General features: G+C 44.6%; 1 protein-coding gene across 3 annotated transcripts in view; it reads right to left on the bottom strand.

The window, feature by feature from the left end:
• The window catches only part of acer3 (alkaline ceramidase 3), a 274,469-nt gene that overhangs the window by 168,103 nt on the left and 83,676 nt on the right, over window positions 1-22,690 (bottom strand). For all 3 annotated transcript variants that reach the window (XM_068033113.1, XM_068033115.1, XM_068033114.1), the window contains exon 3: window positions 17,132-17,184. In XM_068033113.1, the coding sequence (XP_067889214.1) occupies window positions 17,132-17,184 (53 nt within the window). The remainder of the gene's footprint in view (window positions 1-17,131; window positions 17,185-22,690) is intronic.

The raw sequence follows: 22,690 nt of genomic DNA, 5'->3' as shown, positions 1-22,690 counted from the left end.
TACTATATCATTCTGTAAGCACAGAAATGGCATGTCACTTCTCATCGAGATGATGAATAGAATTAAACTGCTGCACAAATTCAATTGTACTCTTTAGCCCAAATCCACACAAGTTCACACTTGCAGTTTCAACTGGCAACCATCCCTTTCCTTTCACAATGCAAAACTATACATCCCTTTTAACCACCATTCAAAAAAAAAAATCTTACTTTTATACCTTTAGTCCCAAAAGGCACCAAGGCATTTGCTGGGAATTGATACCAGGATGGACGGTGAGGACCAGCATATTCTTCAGCCAGATGGGGAACACAGATATATTACTGCCAAGTCTCCAAACTTCTGCTGGCCATATCCCAACGAACAACAATTCCCTCTCACAGTTGAAACTAATGTGGCAGGGGGATGGGAACCAAATGAGGTGGTCAGTGGACAGTAAGGAGGTAGTAACTAAAGCCTGTAAGGAACTAGATAATGAAGTCAGCGTGACTTAGGGAAAGAGGAGACAGGAAGCAGATGATGAACGCAAAGGGACTGGTGGTCTGAGGTGCATTTGTTTTAATGCAAGAAGTGTAGTAGGTAAGGCAGATGAACTTAGGGCTTGGATTAGTACCTGGGAGTATGATGTTATTGCTATTACTGAGACTTGGTTGAGGGAAGGGCATGATTGACAACTAAATACCCCAGGATATCGATGCTTCAGGCGGGATAGAGGGAGGTAAAAGGGGTGGAGGAGTTGCATTACTGGTCAAAGAGGATATCACAGCTGTGCTGAAGGAGGGCACTATGGAGGACTCGAGCAGTGAGGCAATATGGGCAGAACTCAGAAATAGGAAGGGTGCGGTAACAATGTTGGGGCTGTACTACAGGCCTCCCAACAGCAAGCGTGAGATAGAGGTACAAATATGTAAACAGATTATGGAAAGATGTAGGAGCAACAGGGTGGTGGTGATAGGAGATTTTAATTTTCCCAACATTGACTGGGATTCACTCAGTGTTAGAGGTCTAGATGGAGCAGAATTTGTAAGGAGCATCCAGGAGGGTTTTCTAGAGCAGTATGTAAATAGTCCAACTCGGGAAGGGGCCATACTGGACCTGGTGTTGGGGAGTGAGCCCAGCCAGGTGGTTGAAGTTTCAGTAGGGGACTACTTTGGGAATAGTGATCACAATTCCATAAGCTTTAAAATACTCATGGACAAAGACGAGAGTGGTCCTAAAGGAAGAGTGCTAAATTGGGGGAAGGCCAACTATACCAAAATTCGGCAGGAGCTGGGGAATGTAGATTGGGAGCAGCTGTTTGAAGGTAAATCCACATTTGATATGTGGGAGGCTTTTAAAGAGAGGTTGATTAGCGTGCAGGAGAGACATGTTCCTGTGAAAATGAGGGATAGAAATGGCAAGATTAGGGAACCATGGATGACAGGTGAAATTGTGAGACTAGCTAAGAGGAAAAAGGAAGCAAACATAAGGTCCAGGAGGCTGAAGAAAGACGAAGCTTTGAAAGAATATCGGGAATGTAGGACCAATCTGAAACGAGGAATTAACAGGGCTAAAAGGGGTCATGAAATATCTTTAGCAAACAGGGTGAAGGAAAACCCCAAAGCCTTGCATTCATATATAAGGAGCAAGAGGGTAACTAGAGAAAGGATTGGCCCACTCAAGGACAAAGGAGGAAAGTTATGCGTGGAGTCAGAGAAAATGGGTGAGATTCTAAACAAGTACTTTGCATCGGTATTCACCGAGGAGAGGGACATGACGGATGTTGAGGTTAGGGACAGATGTTTGATTACTCTAGGTCAAGTCGGCATAAGGAGAGAGGAAGTGTTGGGTATTCTAAAAGGCATTAAGGTGGACAAGTCCCCAGGTCCGGATGGGATCTATCCCAGGTTACTGAGGGAAGCGAGAGAGGAAATAGCTAGGGCCTTAACAGATATCTTTGCAGCATCCTTAAACACGGGTGAGGTCCCGGAGGACTGGAGAATTGCTAATGTTGTCCCCTTGTTTAAGAAGGGTAGCAGGGATAATCCAGGTAATTATAGACCGGTGAGCCTGACGTCAGTGGTAGGGAAGCTGCTGGAGAAGATACTGAGGGATAGGATCTATTCCCATTTGGAAGAAAGTGGGCTTATCAGTGATAGGCAACATGGTTTTGTGCAGGGAAGGTCATGTCTTACCAACTTAATAGAATTCTTTGAGGAAGTGACAAAGTTGATTGATGAGGGAAGGGCTGTAGATGTCATATACATGGACTTGAGGAAGGCATTTGATAAGGTTCCCCATGGTAGGCTGATGGAGAAACTGAAGTCGCATGGGGTCCAGGGTGTACTAGCTAGATGGATAAAGAACTGGCTGGGCAACAGGAGACAGAGAGTAGCAGTGGAAGGGAGTTTCTCAAAATGGAGACGTGTGACCAGTGGTGTTCCACAGGGATCCGTGCTGGGACCACTGTTGTTTGTGATATACATAAATGATTTGGAGGAAAGTATAGGTGGTCTGATTAGCAAATTTGCAGACGACACTAAGATTGGTGGAGTAGCAGATAGTGAAGGGGACTGTCAGAGAATACAGCAGAATATAGATAGACTGGAGAGTTGGGCAGAGAAATGGCAGATGGAGTTCAATCAGGACAAATGCGAGGTGATGCATTTTGGAAGATCCAATTCAAGAGTGAACTATACAGTAAATGGAAAAGTCCTGGGGAAAATTGATGTACAGAGAGATTTGGGCGTTCAGGTCCATTGTTCCCTGAAGGTGGCAACGCAGGTCAATAGAGTGGTCAAGAAGGCATATGGCATGCTTTCCTTCATCGGACGGGGTATTGAGTACAAGAGTTGGCAGGTCATGTTACAGTTGTATAAGACTTTGGTTCGGCCACATTTGGAATACTGCATGCAGTTCTGGTCGCCACATTACCAAAAGGATGTAGATGCTTTGGAGAGGGTGCAGAGGAGGTTCACCAGGATGTTGCCTGGTATGGAGGGCACTAGCTATGAAGAGAGGTTGAGTAGATTAGGATTATTTTCATTAGAAAGACGGAGGTTGAGGGGGGGACCTGATTGAGGTGTACAAAATCATGAGAGGTATAGACAGGGTGGATAGCAAGAAGCTTTTTCCCCCCAGAGTGGGGGATTCAATTACAAGGGGTCACGAGTTCAAAGTGAGAGGGGAAAAGTTTAGGGGGGATATGCGTGGAAAGTTCTTTACACAGAGGGTGGTGGGTGCCTGGAACGCGTTGCCAGCGGAGGTGGTAGACGCGGGCACGATAGCATCTTTTAAGATGTATCTAGACAGATACATGAATGGGCAGGAAGCAAAGAGATACAGACCCTTAGAAAATAGGTGACATGTTTAGATAGAGGATCTGGATCGGCGCAGGCTTAGAGGGCCGAAGGGCCTGTTCCTGTGCTGTAATTTTCTTTGTTCTTTTTTATCCCTGAATTTGCTAACCTACATAGGCCCCTGATCCAGAAAATGCCTCAATTTTAAAATTCGCAACCTTATGTTCAAATCCCTCCATGGCCTTGCTCACCACTATCTCTGTAACCTCATCCAGGCCTACAACCTTCTGAAATCTCTGCGCTCCTGCAACTACACTTTTGCATCCCGGATTTTCATCGCCCCAATACAGGTAGCTGTGCTTTCAGTTGTTTAGGCCTTAAGCTCTGGAATTTCCTCCCTAAACCCCTCTGCCTCTCTCCTCCTCCTCTAAGATTCTCCTTAAGTCCTACCTCTTTGACCAAGCTTTTGGCCATCTGCCCCAATATCTCCTTATGCAGTTCAGTCAGGTTTTTTTGGGGGCATTTTACAACATTAAATGCAATTTGTTGTTGAGCTTGATCAGTTCCTGTACATGTAAAATCCAACAAGTATCAGTGGATGGCGATCAAAAGCAGAAGTCCAGGACAGCTTTCCCCTCCCTAACCTGGGGCACTAAGGAAAACTTGCTCAATGTCTATATATCATGCAGTTTAGATCAACCAGAAATTGAACTTGGACTCAAATATTCACTTCCCTCCATTAATGTAAATGGCAAGGAAATTATGTTATAAGCAAGATGCACAAACAGATTTTATCTTTCTGTTTAAATAATTGTCTAATTACTTTTTCATAGAAAGATGGAGCATAATCAGCCCCTTGTGCCTACTCCGGTTCTTTGAAAGAGCCGTCTGTTAGTCTCATTCACCTGCTCTTTCCCTGTAACCATGCAAATGTTTCCTCTTCAATTATGTATCCAAAGCCCTTCTGAAAGTTACCACTGAATCTGGTTCCACCAATCTTTCACTGCGTAAAACAATTTCTTCTGGTCTCCCATTTTGTTTCTTTCCCAAGTATGGTCCTACATATATCAGCCGTCATTCATACGAATTATACGAACATACGAATTAGGAGTGGAAGTGACCACCAGGCCCCTTCAGCCTGCTCCACCAAAGAACAAAGAACAGTACAGCACAGGAACAGGCCATTCGGCCCTCCAAGCCTGCGCCGATCTTGATGCCTGCCTAAACTAAAACCTTCTGCACTTCCGGGGACCGTATCCCTCTATTCCCATCCTATTCATGAATTTGTCAAGATGCCTCTTAAACGTCGCTATCGTACCTGCTTCCACCACCTCCCGCGGCAGCAGGTTCCAGGCACTCACCACCCTCTGTGTAAAGAACTTGCCTCGCACATCCCCTCTAAACTTTACCCCTCTCACCTTAAACCTATGTCCCCCAGTAACTGACTCTTCCACCCTGGGAAAAAGCTTCTGACTATCCACTCTGTCCATGCCGCTCATAACTTTGTAAACCTCTATCATGTCACCCTTCCACATCCGTCATTCCAGTGAAGGGGGTGGTGAGCTGCCTTCTTGAACCACTGCAGTCCATGTGGGGTAGGTACACCAACAGTGCTGTTAGGAAGGGAGTTCCAGGATTTTGACCCAGCGACAGTGAAGGAACGGCGATATAGTTCGCTTCTAACTATCCACTCTGTTCACATAGGAGAGGAGAGGTCACCCTGTTGGGAGTTTTCTATAGACCTCCAAATAGTTCCAGAGATGTAGAGGAAAGAATAGCGAAGATGATTCTCGACAGGAGCGAGAGTAACAGGGTATTGTTATGGGGGACTTTAACTTTCCAAATATTGACTGGAAATACTATAGTTCGAGTACTTTAGATGGGTCAGTTTTTGTCCAGTGTGTGCAGGAGGGTTTTCTGACACAGTATGTAGACAGGCGAACCAGGGGCGATGCCACATTGGATTTGGTACTGGGTAATGAACCCGGCCAGGTGTTAGATTTAGATGTAGGTGAGCACTTTGGTGAAAGTGATCACAATTCGGTTAGGTTTACCTTAGCGATGGGCAGGGACTGGTATACACCGCAGGGCAAAAATTATAGCTGGGGGAAAGGAAATTATGATGCGATTAGGCAAGATTTAGGATGCGCAGGATGGAGAAGGAAACTGCAGGGGATGGGCACAATCGAAATGTGGAGCTTATTCAAGGAGCAGCTACTGCGTGTCCTTGATAAGTATGTACCTGTCAGGCAGGGAGGAAGTTGTCGAGCGAGGGAGCCGTGGTTTACTAAAGAAGTTGAAGCGCTTGTCAAGAGGAAGAAGGCGGCTTATGTTAGGATGAGATGTGAAGGCTCAGTTAGGGCGCTTGAGAGTTACAAGCTAGCCAGAAAGGATCTAAAGGGAGAGCTAAGAAGAGCAAGGAGAGGACACGAGAAATCATTGGCGGATAGGATCAAGGAAAACCCTAAGGCTTTCTATAGGTATATCAGGAATAAAAGAATGACTAGAGTTAGATTAGGGCCAATCAAGGATAGCAGTGGGAAGTTGTGTGTGGAATCAGAGGAAATAGGGGAAGCGTTAAATGAATATTTTTCGTCAGTATTTACAGTAGAGAAAGAAAATGTTGTCGAGGAGAATACTGAGATTCAGACTACTAGGCTAGATGGGATTGAGATTCACAAGGAGGAGGTGTTAGCAATTTTGCAAAGTGTGAAAATAGATAGGTCCCCTGGGCCAGATGGGATTTATCCTAGGATTCTCTGGGAAGCCAGGGAGGAGATTGCAGAGCCTTTGTCCTTGATCTTTATGTTATCATTGTCGACAGGAATAGTGCCGGAAGACTGGAGGATAGCAAATGTTGTCCCCTTGTTCAAGAAGGGGAGTAGAGACAGCCCTGGTAATTATAGACCTGTGAGCCTTACTTCGGTTGTGGGTAAAATGTTGGAAAAGGTTACAAGAGACAGGATTTATAATCATCTTGAAAAGAATAAGTTCATTAGCGATAGTCAGCACGGTTTTGTGACGGGTAGGTCGTGCCTCACAAACCTTATTGAGTTTTTCGAGAAGGTGACCAAACAGGTGGATGAGGGTAAAGCAGTGGATGTGGTGTATATGGATTTCAGTAAGGCGTTTGATAAGGTTCCCCACGGTAGGCTATTGCAGAAAATATGGAAGTATGGGGTTGAAGGTGATTTAGAGCTTTGGATCAGAAATTGGCTAGCTGAAAGAAGACAGAGGGTGGTGGTTGATGGCAAATGTTCATCCTGGAGTTTAGTTACTAGTGCTGTACCGCAAGGATCTGTTTTGGGGCCACTGCTGTTTGTCATTTTTATAAATGACCTGGAAGAGGGTGTAGAAGGGTGGGTTAGTAAATTTGCAGATGACACTAAGGTCGGTGGAGTTGCGGATAGTGCCGAAGGATGTTGTAGGGTACAGAGGGACATAGATAGGCTACAGAGCTGGGCTGAGAGATGGCAAATGGAGTTTAATGCGGAAAAGTGTGAGGTGATTCACTTTGGAAGGAGTAACAGGAACGCAGAGTACTGGGCTAATGGGAAGATTCTTGGTAGTGTAGATGAGCAGAGAGATCTTGGTGCCCAGGTCCATAAATCCCTGAAAGTTGCTACCCAGGTTAATAGGGCTGTTAAGAAGGCATATGGTGTGTTAGCTTTTATTAGTAGGGGGATCATGTTTCGGAGCCACGAGGTCATGCTGCAGCTGTACAAAACTCTGGTGAGGCCGCACCTGGAGTATTGCGTGCAGTTCTGGTCACCGCATTATAGGAAGGACGTGGAAGCTTTGGAAAGAGTGCAGAGGAGATTTACTAGGATGTTGCCTGGTATGGAGGGAAGGTCTTACGAGGAAAGGCTGAGGGACTCGAGGTTGTTTTCGTTGGAGAGAAGGAGGAGGAGAGGTGACTTAATAGAGACATAAAAGATAATCAGAGGGTTAGATAGGGTGGACAGTGAGAGTCTTTTTCATCGGATGGTGATGGCAAACACGAGGGGACATAGCATTAAGTTGAGGGGTGATAGATATAGGACAGATGTTAGAGGTAGTTTCTTTACTCAGAGAGTAGTAGGGGCGTGGAACGCCCTGCCTGCAACAGTAGTAGACTCGCCAACTTTAAGGGCATTTAAGTGGTCATTGGATAGACATATGGATGAAAATGGAATAGTGTAGGTCAGATGGTTTCACAGGTCGGTGCAACATCGAGGGCCGAAGGGCCTGTACTGCGCTGTAATGTTCTAATGATTCTAATGCCGCTCATAACTTTGTAAACCTTTATCATGTCACCCCTCCACCTCCATCGTTCCAATGAAAACAATCCGAATTTATCCAACCTCTCCTCATAGCTAATGCCCTCCAGACCAGGCAACATCCTGGTAAACCTCCTCTGTACCCTCTCCAAAGCCTCCACGTCCTTCTGGTAGTATGGCGACTAGAATTGCACGCAATATTCTAAGTGCGGCCTAACTCAAGTTCTGTACAGCTGCAGCATGATTTGCCAATTTTTATACTCTATGCCCCGACCGATGAAGGCAGGCATGCCATATGCCTTCTTGACTACCTTATCCACCTGCGTTGCCACTTTCAGTGACCTGTGAACCTGTACGCCCAGATCTCTCTGCCTGTCAATACTCCTAAGGGTTCTGCCATTTACTGTATACGTCCCACCAGCATTAGACCTTCCAAAATGCAATACCTCACATTTGTCTGGATTAAACTCCATCTGCCATTTCTCCGCCCAAGTCTCCAACCGATCTATATCCTGCTGTATCCTCTGACAATCCTCATCACTACCCGCAACTCCACCAACCTTTGTGTCGTCCGCAAACTTAATCAGACCAGCTACATTTTCCTCCAAATCATTTATAAACTACAAACAGCAAAGGTCCCAGCACTGATCCCTGCGGAACACCACGAGTCACAGCCCTCCATTCAGAAAAGTACCCTTCCACTGCTACCCTCTGTCTTCTATGACTGAGCCAGTTCACCTCTGATCCAGTGTGACTTCACCTTTTGTACCAGTCTGCCATGAGGGACCTTGTCAAAGGCTTTACTGAAGTCCATATAGATAACATCCACTTCCCTTCCTTCATCAATCATCTGTGTCACTTCCTCAAAAAACTCAATCAAGTTAGCGAGTTAGCGAGACACGATCTCCCCTTCACAAAACCATGCTGCCGCTCACTAATAAGTTCGTTTGTTTCCAAATGGGAGTAAATCCTGTCCTGAAGAATCCTCTCCAATAATTTCTCTACCACTGACGTAAGGCTCACCAGCCTATAATTTCCTGGATTATCCTTACCACCCTTCTTAAACAAAGGAACAACATTGGCTATTCTCCAGTCCTCTGGGACCTCATGGCCTCTTCACAACTTACTTTCCTATCTATCTTTGAGTCTTCAGCAAATTTAATACCTCAGCTAAATGGTCATTTTTCAGTTGTGAGTCACAACCAGACTGTCAGTGGGCTATCTCTGTAATCTGCCCCAACCTCACAGCACAGAGTTCTCTACATTCCTCCAATTTTCTTGCTTCACTATGGGCAGCCATGCCTTCAGCTGCCTAGGCCCTGAGCTCTAAACCCCTCCGCCAAGCTTTTGGTCACCTAATGTCGCCTTATGTACCTCAGTGTCAAATTTACTTTGATAACCACAGTAGGACGGTTTACTACTTTAATGGTGCAATACAAATGAAAGCTGTTTTTGAGACAGGTACTGTAGCTGGGAGCTCATCCAATGTTCACACACATTGTAGGTTATTCGACCTGGATCAGGATGGGAGCAGGGAGAAATTAGTCATACTCAAGTCCAAATCTATTCTCACTCAAAGTCCACATATGCACACTTCATTGTAGAGGTGACTGGAAAGCAATTAGGAGCAGGAGCCCTGGTCAAATTTACGTTCCCCTCCACCACCTCTAACACAAGGAGACTGAGGTCAAATGCAGTGTCCCAGCTGCTGTTTTGGCTATATCAGCAGAGACTGATAATAAAACTGGGAACTGCCACCATTACTCACACAAAAAGGAAGGATCAAGATACTAGACAGCGACTGGGCCTGTGGAACCTTACCCCAGGCCAAGTCCAGAGTAATTGAGAGAGGAGAAAGCTTTCAAAATAAATTAAAATGGTGTATGGAATGGTATCTATGGTTTTAATTAAAGGGAGGCAATTCTAATGAAAGAGAAAGTTATGCAATTTTGTTTCATTTTCACAGTCACAAAACTATCCCATAAAAACTACAGCTTTCTACTGTAAAATTTCTTCAGCATCTGAACTTTCATGTGGTTTTATTTTGCCCAGAAAACAGACAGACATAATAACTGCAAAAGTTCAGACCAGTAGTAAGCTTCATATTATAATGCATGAAACTGCCCTTTGGCTCTCTCCCAAGAAAAACACCGACCCATGCAAAAATGCATTTCACAGTCTTTTATTCTAATGCTAATCCAATAATCTGTATTTCTTCCATTTCTAAACCAAATACTTAGCAAAGTGTAGAATGAATGAGTTGCATCTATACTAAATAAAATACATGTATTGAATTCATGTATCAATAGGAAAAAAATCAAATTAAAATAGATCAAACTCTGAATTACGGCCATTTTGACTAACTATAATTTTGTCAGTAAAGTCATCTTCAAAATAAACTTTAACTTAAGATGCATAGAAATAAGACAATTTTTTCAGCTATTGATTCTGGTGATACGAAATAGCTTCTCATAGCACATTCAGAATAATTGATCATCTCAGCTAGATTAGAAACAATAATGGTCGAAACCATAAACCCTGTTCCTCAAACCAAAGGCAATATCTAGAACCTGTTCTTTGGCCTCCATATCTCGAGAGACAATGGGTAAGCGCCTGGAGGTGGTCAGTGGTGTGTGGAGCAGCGCCTGGAGTGGCTATAAAGGCCAATTCTGGAGTGACAGGCTCTTCCACAGGCGCTGCAGAAAAATTTGATTGTCGGGGCTGTTACACAGCTGGCTCTTCCCTTGTGCCTCTGTCTTTTTTCCTGCCAACAGCTAAGTCTCTTCGACTCGCCACACTTTAGCCCCGCCTTTATGGCTGTCCGCCAGCTCTGGCAAACACTGGCAACCGACTCCCACGACTTGTGATCAATGTCACAGAATTTCATGTCACGTTTGCAGATGTCTTTAAAGCGGAGACATGGATGGCCGGTGGGTCTGATACCAGTGGCGAGCTCGCTGTACAATGTGTCTTTGGGGATCCTGCTATCTTCCTAGCAGCTCACATGGCCAAGCCATCTCAAGCGCCGCTGACTCAGTAGTGTGTATAAGCTGGGGATGTTGGCCGCCTCGAGGACTTCTGTGTTGGAGATACGGTCCTGCCACCTGATGCCAGGTATTCTCCGGAGGCAGCGAAGATGGAATGAATTGAGACGTCGCTCTTGGCTGACATACGTTGTGCAGGCCTCACTGCCATAGAGCAAGGTACAGGGGACACAGGCTTGATACCCTCGGACTTTTGTGTTCCATGTCAGTGCGCCATTTTCCCACACCCTCTTGGCCAGTCTGGACATAGCAGTGGAAGCCTTTCCCACGCGCTTGTTGATTTCTGCATCTAGAGACAGGTTACTGGTGATACTTGAGCCTCGGTAGGTGAACTCTTGAACCACTTCCAGAGCGTGGTCTCCAATATTGATGGATGGAGCATTTCTGACGTCCTGCCCCATGATGTTCCTTTTCTTGAGGCTGATGGTTAGGCCAAATTCATTGCAGGCAGCCGCAAACCTGTCGATGACACTCTGCAGGCACTCTTCAGTGTGACCACGGTGCAGCGAGACCACTCAAACAGGTTTATTTAGAGCACAATTTTTTTTTCATTAAAATAATCATTTGCAGCCGTAAAGTGCAGCATAATTATGGACCTTTTATCCCCATAATAAAAACATAGCTTTTATTTTTCGTGACTCTTTTTTATAAATGCTTTTTCTATGTCAATGTGATCCAACAGGAAATGGATGGAAGCCCCAAATGAAATGTTAAGGAGCCACATGTGGCTCCGGAGCTGTAGGTTGCAGACCCTTATAAAATATGAAAGTCTAATTGGGAACTGTTTCTCCCACATTGAAAAGGCAGGCTTACATCTGATGGGCTCAATATTTATTGAAGGAATAAACATTCTACTTGCTTGAAATCTGCTTGTTATAATTTCAGCATCTATAATCAAAGAACACAGCTTCCTAACGACCAATCTTATCCCATGACAAATCCCTTGTTTAGGATTCAAGTTTGGTTGGAATATTATAACTGCCCCTTCCTTCAGTCTAAGTTTGTGCAGTGGCATGCCCATTGGAGTTAGACTGTGTAGAAACTCTGGAGGGTATAGACTATCACCTTCGTCAATAGAATCAATGCTGATGTATTCTTTTCATCCACCCGACAGCTTTTCTAAAACTTTTTCATTCAAATCCAGTGAATTTTCATGTTTAGCACAAAGAATAGAATTCTAATAAAAAGCTGCATCAAATAAGTGTCGCTGTCATTTTGTCACACTTAACCAATTCCACCATCTCATTCATTTCCACACCCCCCCCACCCCACCAAGTCATTCCATCCGACCCATGCCACCCCTCTCATAAATCACCATTCAGTTCTTGCCATCCCCGTCCTTCCCATCAATCCCATCCCATACGGAAACAATCTCTCCAGTCAGGGTAACTTTGTCGTTGGGCTCCCCTTACTTTCAGCTGTTTCTCCACCACCCACCCACTCTGCCACCACCACTGGCAGACACACACGTATCACATGCTCCAGTCCTCCGTGCACCCCTCATTCGCCAGACACCGCCCAGCAAATAAACCCACCAACAAATGCCTTCAACTGTCCAATCAAAACAGTCTGGACAAACAAAAATTGATTATAATACATAGCTATAATTTTTCTCAATTGTTTGCAGACCAGAATCACATTACTGGTTAAATTTTAAGAAACTCTTTCAAATCACTGTTTCACAGAAACACCACCACAACAATAGTAAAGTTTTACAAAAGTGCCTCTGTGTTTTGTTAAATATGTTTTTTTGAGGATACATTTTTGAAAGGTTGGGGTTTTCAAAAGGGGTCATGTAAAGGCCACTTGACTTTGAAAAACAATCCCTGGAAATGTTTTTTAAATGGGGCACTGAGGTCTTGCGAGGAAAACAAGCTTTTCAGGGAAGCCACCTGACTTCCAGCTCAATAAACAACAGAGAACTTTGGACACCTGAAGAACTTGTTTACAAAGAAGTGACAGATCAAGACTGATGGAGGTCAAAATGTTGACCTGTTGCTGTTGCTTTTGAATGGTTTTAAGTTGAGGTTGAACTGTATAAAAAGAGAGAGAATTCCCAAGGAGGCAAGACCAGCTCAGTTTTCCAGCACCTCTAAAAGACCCTGAGAAGTCCACTGTGTCAACTCATCTCACCTCCTGTCTTTGCAGGAAAGCCTGCTAAATTAATTCTCAAAGCCACCTGAAAAGAACAGTTCTAAAAGATCCCAGTGACCTGTTGACGTGTACTCGGAAGCCAGACTGTATGCCAGTTTTGAAACACAACATATCTGCTTTTTTTCCCCAAGCATCAGCAAGTATTCAGCCCAAGTGTTTTTTGTCTGTAATAGAGCTCTAAAAACAAAAATGCCTTTATTTTTCCAGTTAACCAGTGTATGCATGTGTGTGTGGCCAAGGTAAAAAGGTAACTTTTAATATTTCAATCTGTGTGTTTATGCTTTACTTCATTACTGGTTCAGACTTGTTTTATCATAAACTGATAATTTTGTTGTTTATTAAAGGAATCTGGTTGGTGTGGACAATGGGTAAGCCCCTGGAGGTGGTCAGTGGTTTGTGAAGCAGCGCCTGGTGTGGCTATAGAGGCCAATTCTAGAGTGACAGGCTCTTCCACAGGTCGTCTTCTTCTTCTTTGACCTCTTTGTCTCGAGAGATAACGGGTAAGCGCCTGGAGGTGACAGACTCTTCCACAGGTGCTGCCGATAAAATTGGTTGTTGGGGCTGTAACACAGTTGGCTCTCCCCTTGCGCTTGTCTTTTTTCATGCCAACAGCTAAGTCTCTTCGACTTGCCACTCTTTAGCCCCGCCTTTATGGCTGTCCGCCAGCTCTGGCGATCACTGGCAAATAACTCACATGACTTGTGATCAATGTCACAGGACTTCATGTCGCATTTGCGGACGTCTTTAAAGCAGAGACATGGATGGCTGGTGGGTCTGATACCAGTGACGAGCTCGCGGTACAAGGTGTCCTTGGGGATCCTGCCATCTTTCATGTGGCTCACATGGCCAAGCCATCTCAAGCGCCGCTGGCTCAGTAGGGTGTATATGCTGGGAATGTTGGCTGCCTCGAGGACTTCTGCGTTGGAGATACAGTCCTGCCACCTGATGCCAAGGATTCTCCGAAGGCAGCGTAGATGGAATGAATTGAGACGTCGCTCTTGGCTGACACAAGTTGTCCAGGCCTGGCTGCCGCAGAGCAAGGTACTGAGGACACAGGCTTGATAAACTTGGACTTTTGTGTTCCGTGTCAGTGTGCCATTTTCCCACACCCTCTTGGCCAGTCTGGACATAGCAGCAGACGCCTTTCCCATGCGCTTGTTGATTTCTGCATCGAGAGACAGGTTACTGATGATAGTTGAGCCTAGGTAGGTGAACTCTTGAACCACTTCCAGAATGTAGTCACCGATATTGATGGATGGAGCATTTCTGACATCCTGTCCCATGATGTTCATTTTATTGAGGCTGATGGTTAGGCCAAATTCATTGCAGGCAGCCGCAATCCTGTCGATGAGTCTCTGCAGATACTCTTCTGTGTGGGATGTTAATGCAGCATCATCAGCAAAGTGGAGTTCCCTGATGAGGACCGTCCGTACTTTGGTCTTCACTCTTAGATGGGCAAGGTAGAACAACCTGCCACCTGATCTTGTGTGGAGGGAAATTCCTTCTTCTGAAGATTTGAACACATGTGAGAGCAGCAGGGAGATGATGATCCCAAACAGTGTAGGTGCGAGAACACAGCCCTGTTTCACGCCACTCAGGATAGGAAAGGGGTTTGATGCTGTGCTGAATTGTGCCTTTCATATTGTCATGGAATGAGGAGATGATACTTAGTAGCTTTGGTGGACATCATACCTTTGCTGGTAGTCTGAAGAGACCACGTCTGCTGACAAGGTCAAAGGCTTTGGTGAGATCTATGAAAGCAGCGTAGAGGGGCATCTGTTGTTTGAGGCATTTCTCCTTGATGGCTTAGGTCAGTATATTATAAATACCCTCTAACATTACTGAAATTATTTACACTAGTAGTTTAGTAGCTTACCATTCTGCTGAACCTACCCCAGTTATGTGCAGTGCTTCAGCAACAACAATCAAGAATGTATTTTGAGGAAGTGTCGAAGATGATTGATGAAGGAAGGGCAGTGGATGTTATCTATATGGACTTTAGTAAAGCCTTTGACAAGGTCCCGCATGGCAGGCTGGTACAAAAGGTGAAGTCACATGGGATCAGAGGTGAGCTGGCAAGATGGATACAGAACTGGCTCGGTCATAGAAGACAGAGGGTACCAGTGGATAAGTGTTTTTCTGAATGGAGGGATGTGACTAGTGGTGTTCCGCAGGGATCAGTGCTGGGACCTTTTGCTGTTTGTAGCATATATAAATGATTTGGAGGAAAATGTAGCTGGTCTGATTAGTAAGTTTGCGGACGACACAAAGGTTGGTGGAGTTGCGGATAATGATGAGGATCGTCAGAGGATACAGCAGGATATAGATCGGTTGGAGACTTGGGCGGAGAAATGGCAGATGGAGTTTAATCCGGATAAATGTGAGGTATTGCATTTTGGAAGGTCTAATGCAGGTGGGAGGTATGCAGTAAATGGCAGAACCCTTAGGAGTATTGACAGGCAGAGAGATCTGGGCATACAGGTCCACAGGTCACTGAAAGGGGTAACGCAGGTGGATAAGGTAGTCAAGAAGGCATACGGCATGCTTGCCTTCATCGGTCGGGGCATAGAGTATAAAAATTGGCAAGTCATGTTGCAGCTGTACAGAACCTTAGTTAGGCCACACTTAGAATATTGCGTGCAATTCTGGTTGCCACACTACCAGAAGGACGTGGAGGCTTCGGAGAGGGTACAGAGGTGGTTTACCAGGATGTTGCCTGGTCTGGAGGGCATTAGCTACGAGGAGAGGTTGGAAAAACTCGGATTGTTTTCACTGGAACGACGGAGGTGGAGGGGCGACATGATAGAGGTTTACAAAGTTATGAGCGGCATGGACAGAGTGGATAGTCAGAAGCTTTTTCCCAGGGTGGAAGAGTCAGTTACTAGGGGACATAGGTTTAAGGTGCGAGGGGCAAAGTTTAGAGGGGATGTGCGAGGCAAGTTCTTTACACAGAGGGTGGTGTGTGCCTGGAATTTGCTGCCGGGGGAGGTGGTGGAAGCAGATACGATAGCGACGTTTAAGAGACATCTTGACAAATACATGAATAGGAAGGGAGTGGAGGGATATGGGCCCCGGAAGTGCAGAAGCTGTTAGTTTAGGCAGGCATCAAGATCGGCGCAGGCTTGGAGGGCCGAATGGCCTGTTCCTGTGCTGTACTGTTCTGTTCTTTGTTCTTATATATGCAAAACTCATGCAGGCATCGTTGCCAAGTCACAAACTTGACTTGAGTGCTACTGTGTATGTATAAGCCCTGCATGCTCATTTGCGTGCGGTTCATTCATATAGCATCTTGCATCTATATGGTGGCTTTAACATAGTAAAATGTCTCAAGACACTTCACGAGAGCATTACCAAACAGAAACTGATACCATGCTAAAGGAGATGTTAGAATAGGTGATCCAAGGAGCAGCATCTTAAAGTAAAGATGGAGGGGTTTGGGGAGGGAATTTCAGAGATTTGAACTTAGATGGCTGAAGGAATATCATAGGTGCATAGTTTAAAAAAAAGTTGCAAGTCTGACCAGGTGAGTCTGGCTGTAGCTCTCCTCTGATGTCAGGGGAAGTCCAGCAACGAATGAACTCTCAATCCAACCATGACCACACAAGCAGACCCGAAAACAAATGCACCACTGCAACCTTGCCATCGGCAGCAACCCTGTGGTATAAAATGAGGTAGAGGATGGCTGATTGACTATTGATTTTTAAATTAAAAGGTTAATGGACAATTGAGTCAAAAATGACACCTTGATCCAATTAACGGACTCAGATGACAAAGGCATCAGTGGGTCCTTGCGTTTTTCTTTGAAGCCAGGAGATTTTTACATTTACAATCTATATCAATGACTTAGATGAGGGGACCAAGTGTAACGTATCCACGTTTGCCAATGACACAAAGTTAGGTGGGAAAGTAAGCTGTGAGGAGGATGCAAAGAGGCTGCAAAGAGATAAATGCAGGTTAAGTGAGTGGGCAGATAGAATATAATATGGAAAAGTGTGAAGTTATCCACTTTGGAAGGAAAAGTAGAAAAGCAGTATTATTTTTTTTTAAATAGTGAAATTTTAAACTGGGAAATGTTGGTATTCAGAGCACTCGGGGCATCATCATACATGAAATCACTGAAAGCTAAAATGCAGGTACAGCAAGCAATTAGAAGAGAAAATTGATAGATTTTTGGGTAATAAAGGAGTTAAAGGGAAATGGTAGAATAGGCTCAAAGGGCTGAATGGCCTACTCCTGCTTCTATTTCTTAGGAGATTAAATTCAGATATTAACATGGAAACATTCTGATGTTAACATGTGCTGTACATACATAGACCAAGAATATTCAAGGTGCAAATCGGGTCTGAAAGGTATTTAAGAAACCAAAACTTAAATGAATTAGAGTTGTGTGGTTGCTCACCTGCATTTCATATTTCAATGTCATGTGGAAGCACCAGGACCCTATGCCCACAGCTGAAACAATAAAAGGACAAGAGTTAAAAGATTGGGAGATGGGAGAGCATAGGCTTAAACAGACAGAGCTCAGTATTGATTCATAACAAAGGCTGCAAAGAAAATAGTAAATTGCCATTTGGCTTGCACATAATAACTAACTTCATATACTTAACAGTTAGAAAGTTCTGTAATTTTGCATCTTTGATGTTTATACTTAAGCTTTAGCCCTTTTAACATTGATAAATTCAATGAGATTTTTACATGTTTCACAATGTTAAACAATGCTATTATTTTCCATACCATGCAGCCATGGAAGTCTGCAACACAAAAGGAGACCATTAGGCCCACATTTAAGATTATTCCATTCATGCACATCCATTGATGAAAAATGCAGACGTGCAGAAAAGAATATGGAAAAGATTAAAAATGTGCTCTCTTGACACATATCTTGGTGATTGCATGTTGATAAAAATGTTTCCTCCGTTAACACTGATTCTTTTGGGTAGCTAGCACTGTATTCCAGAGGTTAGGCAGGGAGTGCCTAAAAATATACTGTTATTTGCAGGGGATCCGTGGGAGCATGATATCATAAATGAGGGTCCCAAGGAACATGGTATCATAAAGTGGGATGGGGAGGCCTCTGGAAGGACTTGTAGATTTCCCCATTCAACCCCCTTGCAAAATGTGAAACCACTGTTTGAAAGATTTAGAATTGGAGATTTCAGCATAAAAAGTAGGCTCTTCAGCCCACTGTCTCAGTGCTAGCTCCCACACGGAAGTGAGCTATTTGGAACCCCATCCCTGCTCTTATCCCGTACACTTTAAAAAGAACCCTTTAATTCTTCTGGAAGTATTTATTTGTTTCCCTCTTTCATATTATTACTGCCCTGGTTTCAATTAACAGCAGTTGGCAAAGTATCCTAAGAGCCTTTTCCATGAAAAAAAATAAGTTCAAGCTCTTCAACAGTACTAATCCCAATTTTGCGCCAGTTGTTATTTGGCAGGGTATACGGAGGGACGCACCACCAGGATGAACAGCTTGCCCAATCTCAAGTTTGGCTTTCTTCTTCTCTGTCTAGGATCCCAACCACAACATTTACACATACACACAGCTTAAGAGTTTGCTCAGACAGCACACAGCAAAATGCTGAACTGGCACTTTTGACAACTGTACTTCAGTAAAACCACACAGTCCTCTGCATCCCCACACCACATCGCCAATACCAATTACCCAACCATACATTAAACCTACGTCCTGTCCAAAATCACAACAGAGTCTATTCTATAGCTAGCAAACTGATTGAATTAACTCTTTAGAGTACTTTAGATGGGTCTGTTTTTGTCCAGTGTGTGCAGGAGGGTTTTCTGACACAGTATGTGGACAGGCCAACCAGGGGCGATGCCACATTGGATTTGGTACTGGGTAATGAACCCGGCCAGGTGTTCGATTTAGATGTAGGTGAGCACTTTGGCGATAGTGATCACAATTCGGTTAGGTTTACCTTAGCGATGGGCAGGGACAGGTATATACCACAGGGCAAGAATTATAGCTGGGGGAAAGGAAATTATGACGCGATTAGGCAAGATTTAGGATGTGTAGGATGGGGAAGGAAACTGCAGGGGATGGGCACAAACGAAATGTGGAGCTTATTCAAGGAGCAGCTAATGTGTGTCCTTGATAAGTATGTACCTGTCAGGCAGGGCGGAAGTTGTCGAGCGAGGGAGCCGTGGTTTACTCAAGAAGTTGAAGCGCTTGTCAAGAGGAAGAGGGCGGCTTATGTTAGGATGAGACGTGAAGGCTCAGTTAGGGCGCTTGAGAGTTACAAGCTAGCCAGGAAGGATCTAAAGGGAGGGCTAAGAAGTGCAAGGAGAGGACACGAGAAGTCATTGGCGGATAGGATCAAAGAAAACCCTAAGGCTTTCTATAGGTATATCAGGAATAAACGAATGACTAGAGTTAGAACAGGGCCAATCAAGGATAGTAGTGGAAAGTTGTGTGCGGAATCAGAGGAGATAGGGGAAGCGTTAAATGAATATTTTTCGTCAGTATTTACAGAAGAGAAAGAAAATGTTGTCGAGGAGAATACTGAGATACAGACTACTAGGCTAGATGGGATTGAGGTTCACAAGGAGGAGGTGTTAGCAATTTTGGAAAGAGTGAAAATAGATAAGTCCCCTGGGCCAGATGGGATTTATCCTAGGATTCTCTGGGAAGCCAGGGAGGAGATTGCAGAGCCGTTGTTGTTGATCTTTAAGTCGTCATTGTCGACAGGAGTAGTGCCGGAGGACTGGAGGATAGCAAATGTTGTCCCCTTGTTCAAGAAGGGGAGTAGAGACAGCCCTGGTAATTATAGACCTGTGAGCCTTACTTCGGTTGTGGGTAAAATGTTGGAAAAGGTTATAAGAGACAGGATTTATAATCATCTTGAAAAGAATAAGTTCATTTGCGATAGTCAGCACGGTTTTGTGAAAGGTAGGTCGTGCCTCACAAACTTTATTGAGTTTTTCGAGAAGGTGACCAAACAGGTGGATGAGGGTAAAGCCGTGGATGTGGTGTATATGGATTTCAGTAAGGCGTTTGATAAGGTTCCCCACGGTAGGCTATTGCAGAAAATACGGAAGTATGGGGTTGAAGGTGATTTAGAGCTTTGGATCAGAAATTGGCTAGCTGAAAGAAGACAGAGGGTGGTGGTTGATGGCAAATGTTCATCCTGGAGTTTAGTTACTAGTGGTGTACCGCAAGGTTCTGTTTTGGGGCCACTGCTGTTTGTCATTTTTATAAACGACCTGGATGAGGGTGTAGAAGGGTGGGTTAGTAAATTTGCGGATGACACGAAGGTCGGTGGAGTTGTGGATAGTGTCGAAGGGTGTTGTCGGGTACAGAGGGACATAGATAGGCTGCAGAGCTGGGCTGAGAGATGGCAAATGGAGTTTAATGCGGAGAAGTCGCAGTGGTTAGCACCGCAGCCTCACAGCTCCAGGAACCCGGGTTCGATTCCGGGTACTGTCTGTGTGGAGTTTGCAAGTTCTCCCTGTGTCTGCGTGGGTTTTCTCCGGGTGCTCCGGTTTCCTCCCACAAGCCAAAAGACTTGCAGGTTGATAGGTAAATTGGCCATTATAAATTGTCACTAGTATAGGTAGGTGGTAGGGAAATATAGGGATAGGTGGGGATGTTTGTTGGGAATATGGGATTAGTGTAGGATTAGTATAAAATGGGTGGTTGATGTTCGGCACAGACTCGGTGGGCCGAAGGGCCTGTTTCAGTGCTGTATCTCTAATCTAATCTAATCTAATCTAATCTAAGTGTGAGATGATTCACTTTGGAAGGAGTAACAGCAATGCAGAGTACTGGGCTAATGGGAAGATTCTTGGTAGTGTAGATGAGCAGAGAGATCTTGGTATCCAGGTACATAAATCCCTGAAAGTTGCTACCCAGGTTAATAGGGCTGTTAAGAAGGCATATGGTGTGTTAGCTTTTATTAGTAGGGGGATCGAGTTTCGGAGCCACGAGGTCATGATGCAGCTGTACAAAACTCTGGTGAGACCGCACTTGGAGTATTGCTTGCAGTTCTGGTCACCGCATTATAGGAAGGATGTGGAAGCTATGGAAAGGGTGCAGAGGAGATTTACTAGGATGTTGCCTGGTATGGAAGGAAGGTCTTACGAGGAAAGGCTGAGGGACTTGGGGTTGTTTTCGTTAGAGAGAAGGAGGAGGAGAGGTGACTTAATAGAGACATACAAGATAATCAGAGGGTTAGATAGGGTGGATAGTGAGAGTCTTTTTCCTCGGATGAGGATGGCAAACACGAGGGGACATAGCTTTAAGTTGAGGGGTGAAAGATATAGGACAGATGTCAGAGGTAGTTTCTTTACGCAGAGAGTAGTAGGGGCGTGGAACGCCCTGCCTGCAACAGTAGTAGACTCGCCAACTTTAAGGGCATTTAAGTGGTCATTGGATAGACATATGGATGTAAATGGAATAGTGTAGGTCAGATGATCGGCGCAACATCGAGGGCCGAAGGGCCTGTACTGCGCTGTAATATTCTAAAAAAAAACTCTGTTTCATTCTAATTTGTGTTAGCTACACAGCCAATTTTGAAAGAAGCTCTGTGCTTTGGGAGTTCTTAGCAACTGTGCAAGAGCAAGACCAGCCATCCTAATCAGTCAGGACACTTTACCCCTCACCCTCTTTCCAACACTGGGAACAAGAGCTTTTCACTCATTCCTTGTATCGCATTTCTCCAACAATGTGACAAGTCTTCAGGAGGGGAGAAAAGTCTCAGGCACTGAAATTCAATGCCGCTGGGTTTTTTGGGCACTAAATAGGCACATAAAACCCAAATTATGGGCAAGAAGCACAAACTAATAATGAGTGCTCTGCCCACCATATTGGTGAAGGCATAAAAATAGGTGTCAGAGGCACCTGCCTGAATCAGGTGTGTGCCCCAATGCCAATTTGAGGCCGCCTGTGCAAAACTGGGTTCTCTTGAACACAGCCAGCCCCGATCTACAAACGGTCTAACCAGTGGTCCTCAAAAAGGACTACGGTTGGCCACCATCAAAAAGTTTGCACCAGTAAATGGGAGAATTGGGGGTTGGGCACCAGTAAATGGTGAGAAACTAGAAGAGGGCTCTTTCTCTAGAGATAAGGGTGACCTGCGAGATCATCAAAATTATGAAGAGGAATGACAAAGAGACAGTTTCCACTTGTACAGGTTTCTAGTGGCGTTAATAAGAAAGACACTAATAAATTCAATAAGGAAGTAAAGAGCAAATTCCTTACTCAAAGTTGTGAGAATATGAAACTTGCTAACACAGAATCGTGAATAGTATAAATGCATTTAAGAGGAATCTAGATCAGTACATGAGAGCAAAAGGAATTAAAGGATATGCTGACAGGGTGAGATGAAGAAAGAGTGGAAGGAAGCTTGTGTGCAGCATAAACACCAGCATGGACCTATTAGGTTGGATGGTCAGTTCCTGTGCTATACAATTCTGTGTAAAAAAAGTAAACTCAACCTGAAACCAACAAGGGAACACATACAACTGTCACGAAAACATGCTAGGTCAAAGGATGATTCTTTAATTCATCGGCTGGAAATCTGAATGTTAAACTGGTGGAGACGACCCACTCAAGCCTTGCAAGCTTCGAACTCTGTCTGCTGACCGTGAGCAATGAGGCATATTCCCTGCTGCAGACTGTAGGGTTCAGTGGCTTAATGGAACTGTGCTTAATGACTTATGCCTGACTGGGAAGCTATTGTGGGTAGAGAACTTTCTAGAAAGGACAGAAACCTCGAAGGAATTCAGCCGCATTGTCTCCCAAAGAACCACCGATTCAGGGTCCATGTTCTCAAACTGGAAGCGTCAGAACCACCGAATTCGGCCTGAAGCCAGCTGAGTCACCAACCTCCACATATGTACCACAGATTGTATATTTCTTTTATTTCTCTGGACTCTAATTCGACCAATCTATCCTTCCCCCACTCTGTAACCTGTGTGCGCGCATGCGGGCTGAAGCATA

The sequence above is a fragment of the Heterodontus francisci genome, chromosome 6, assembly GCF_036365525.1.
Source record: "Heterodontus francisci isolate sHetFra1 chromosome 6, sHetFra1.hap1, whole genome shotgun sequence".
NCBI classification, from domain to species: domain Eukaryota; kingdom Metazoa; phylum Chordata; class Chondrichthyes; order Heterodontiformes; family Heterodontidae; genus Heterodontus; species Heterodontus francisci.
Note: the sequence above shows the minus strand (reverse complement) of the source record. Positions and strands in the feature narration are given on the sequence as shown.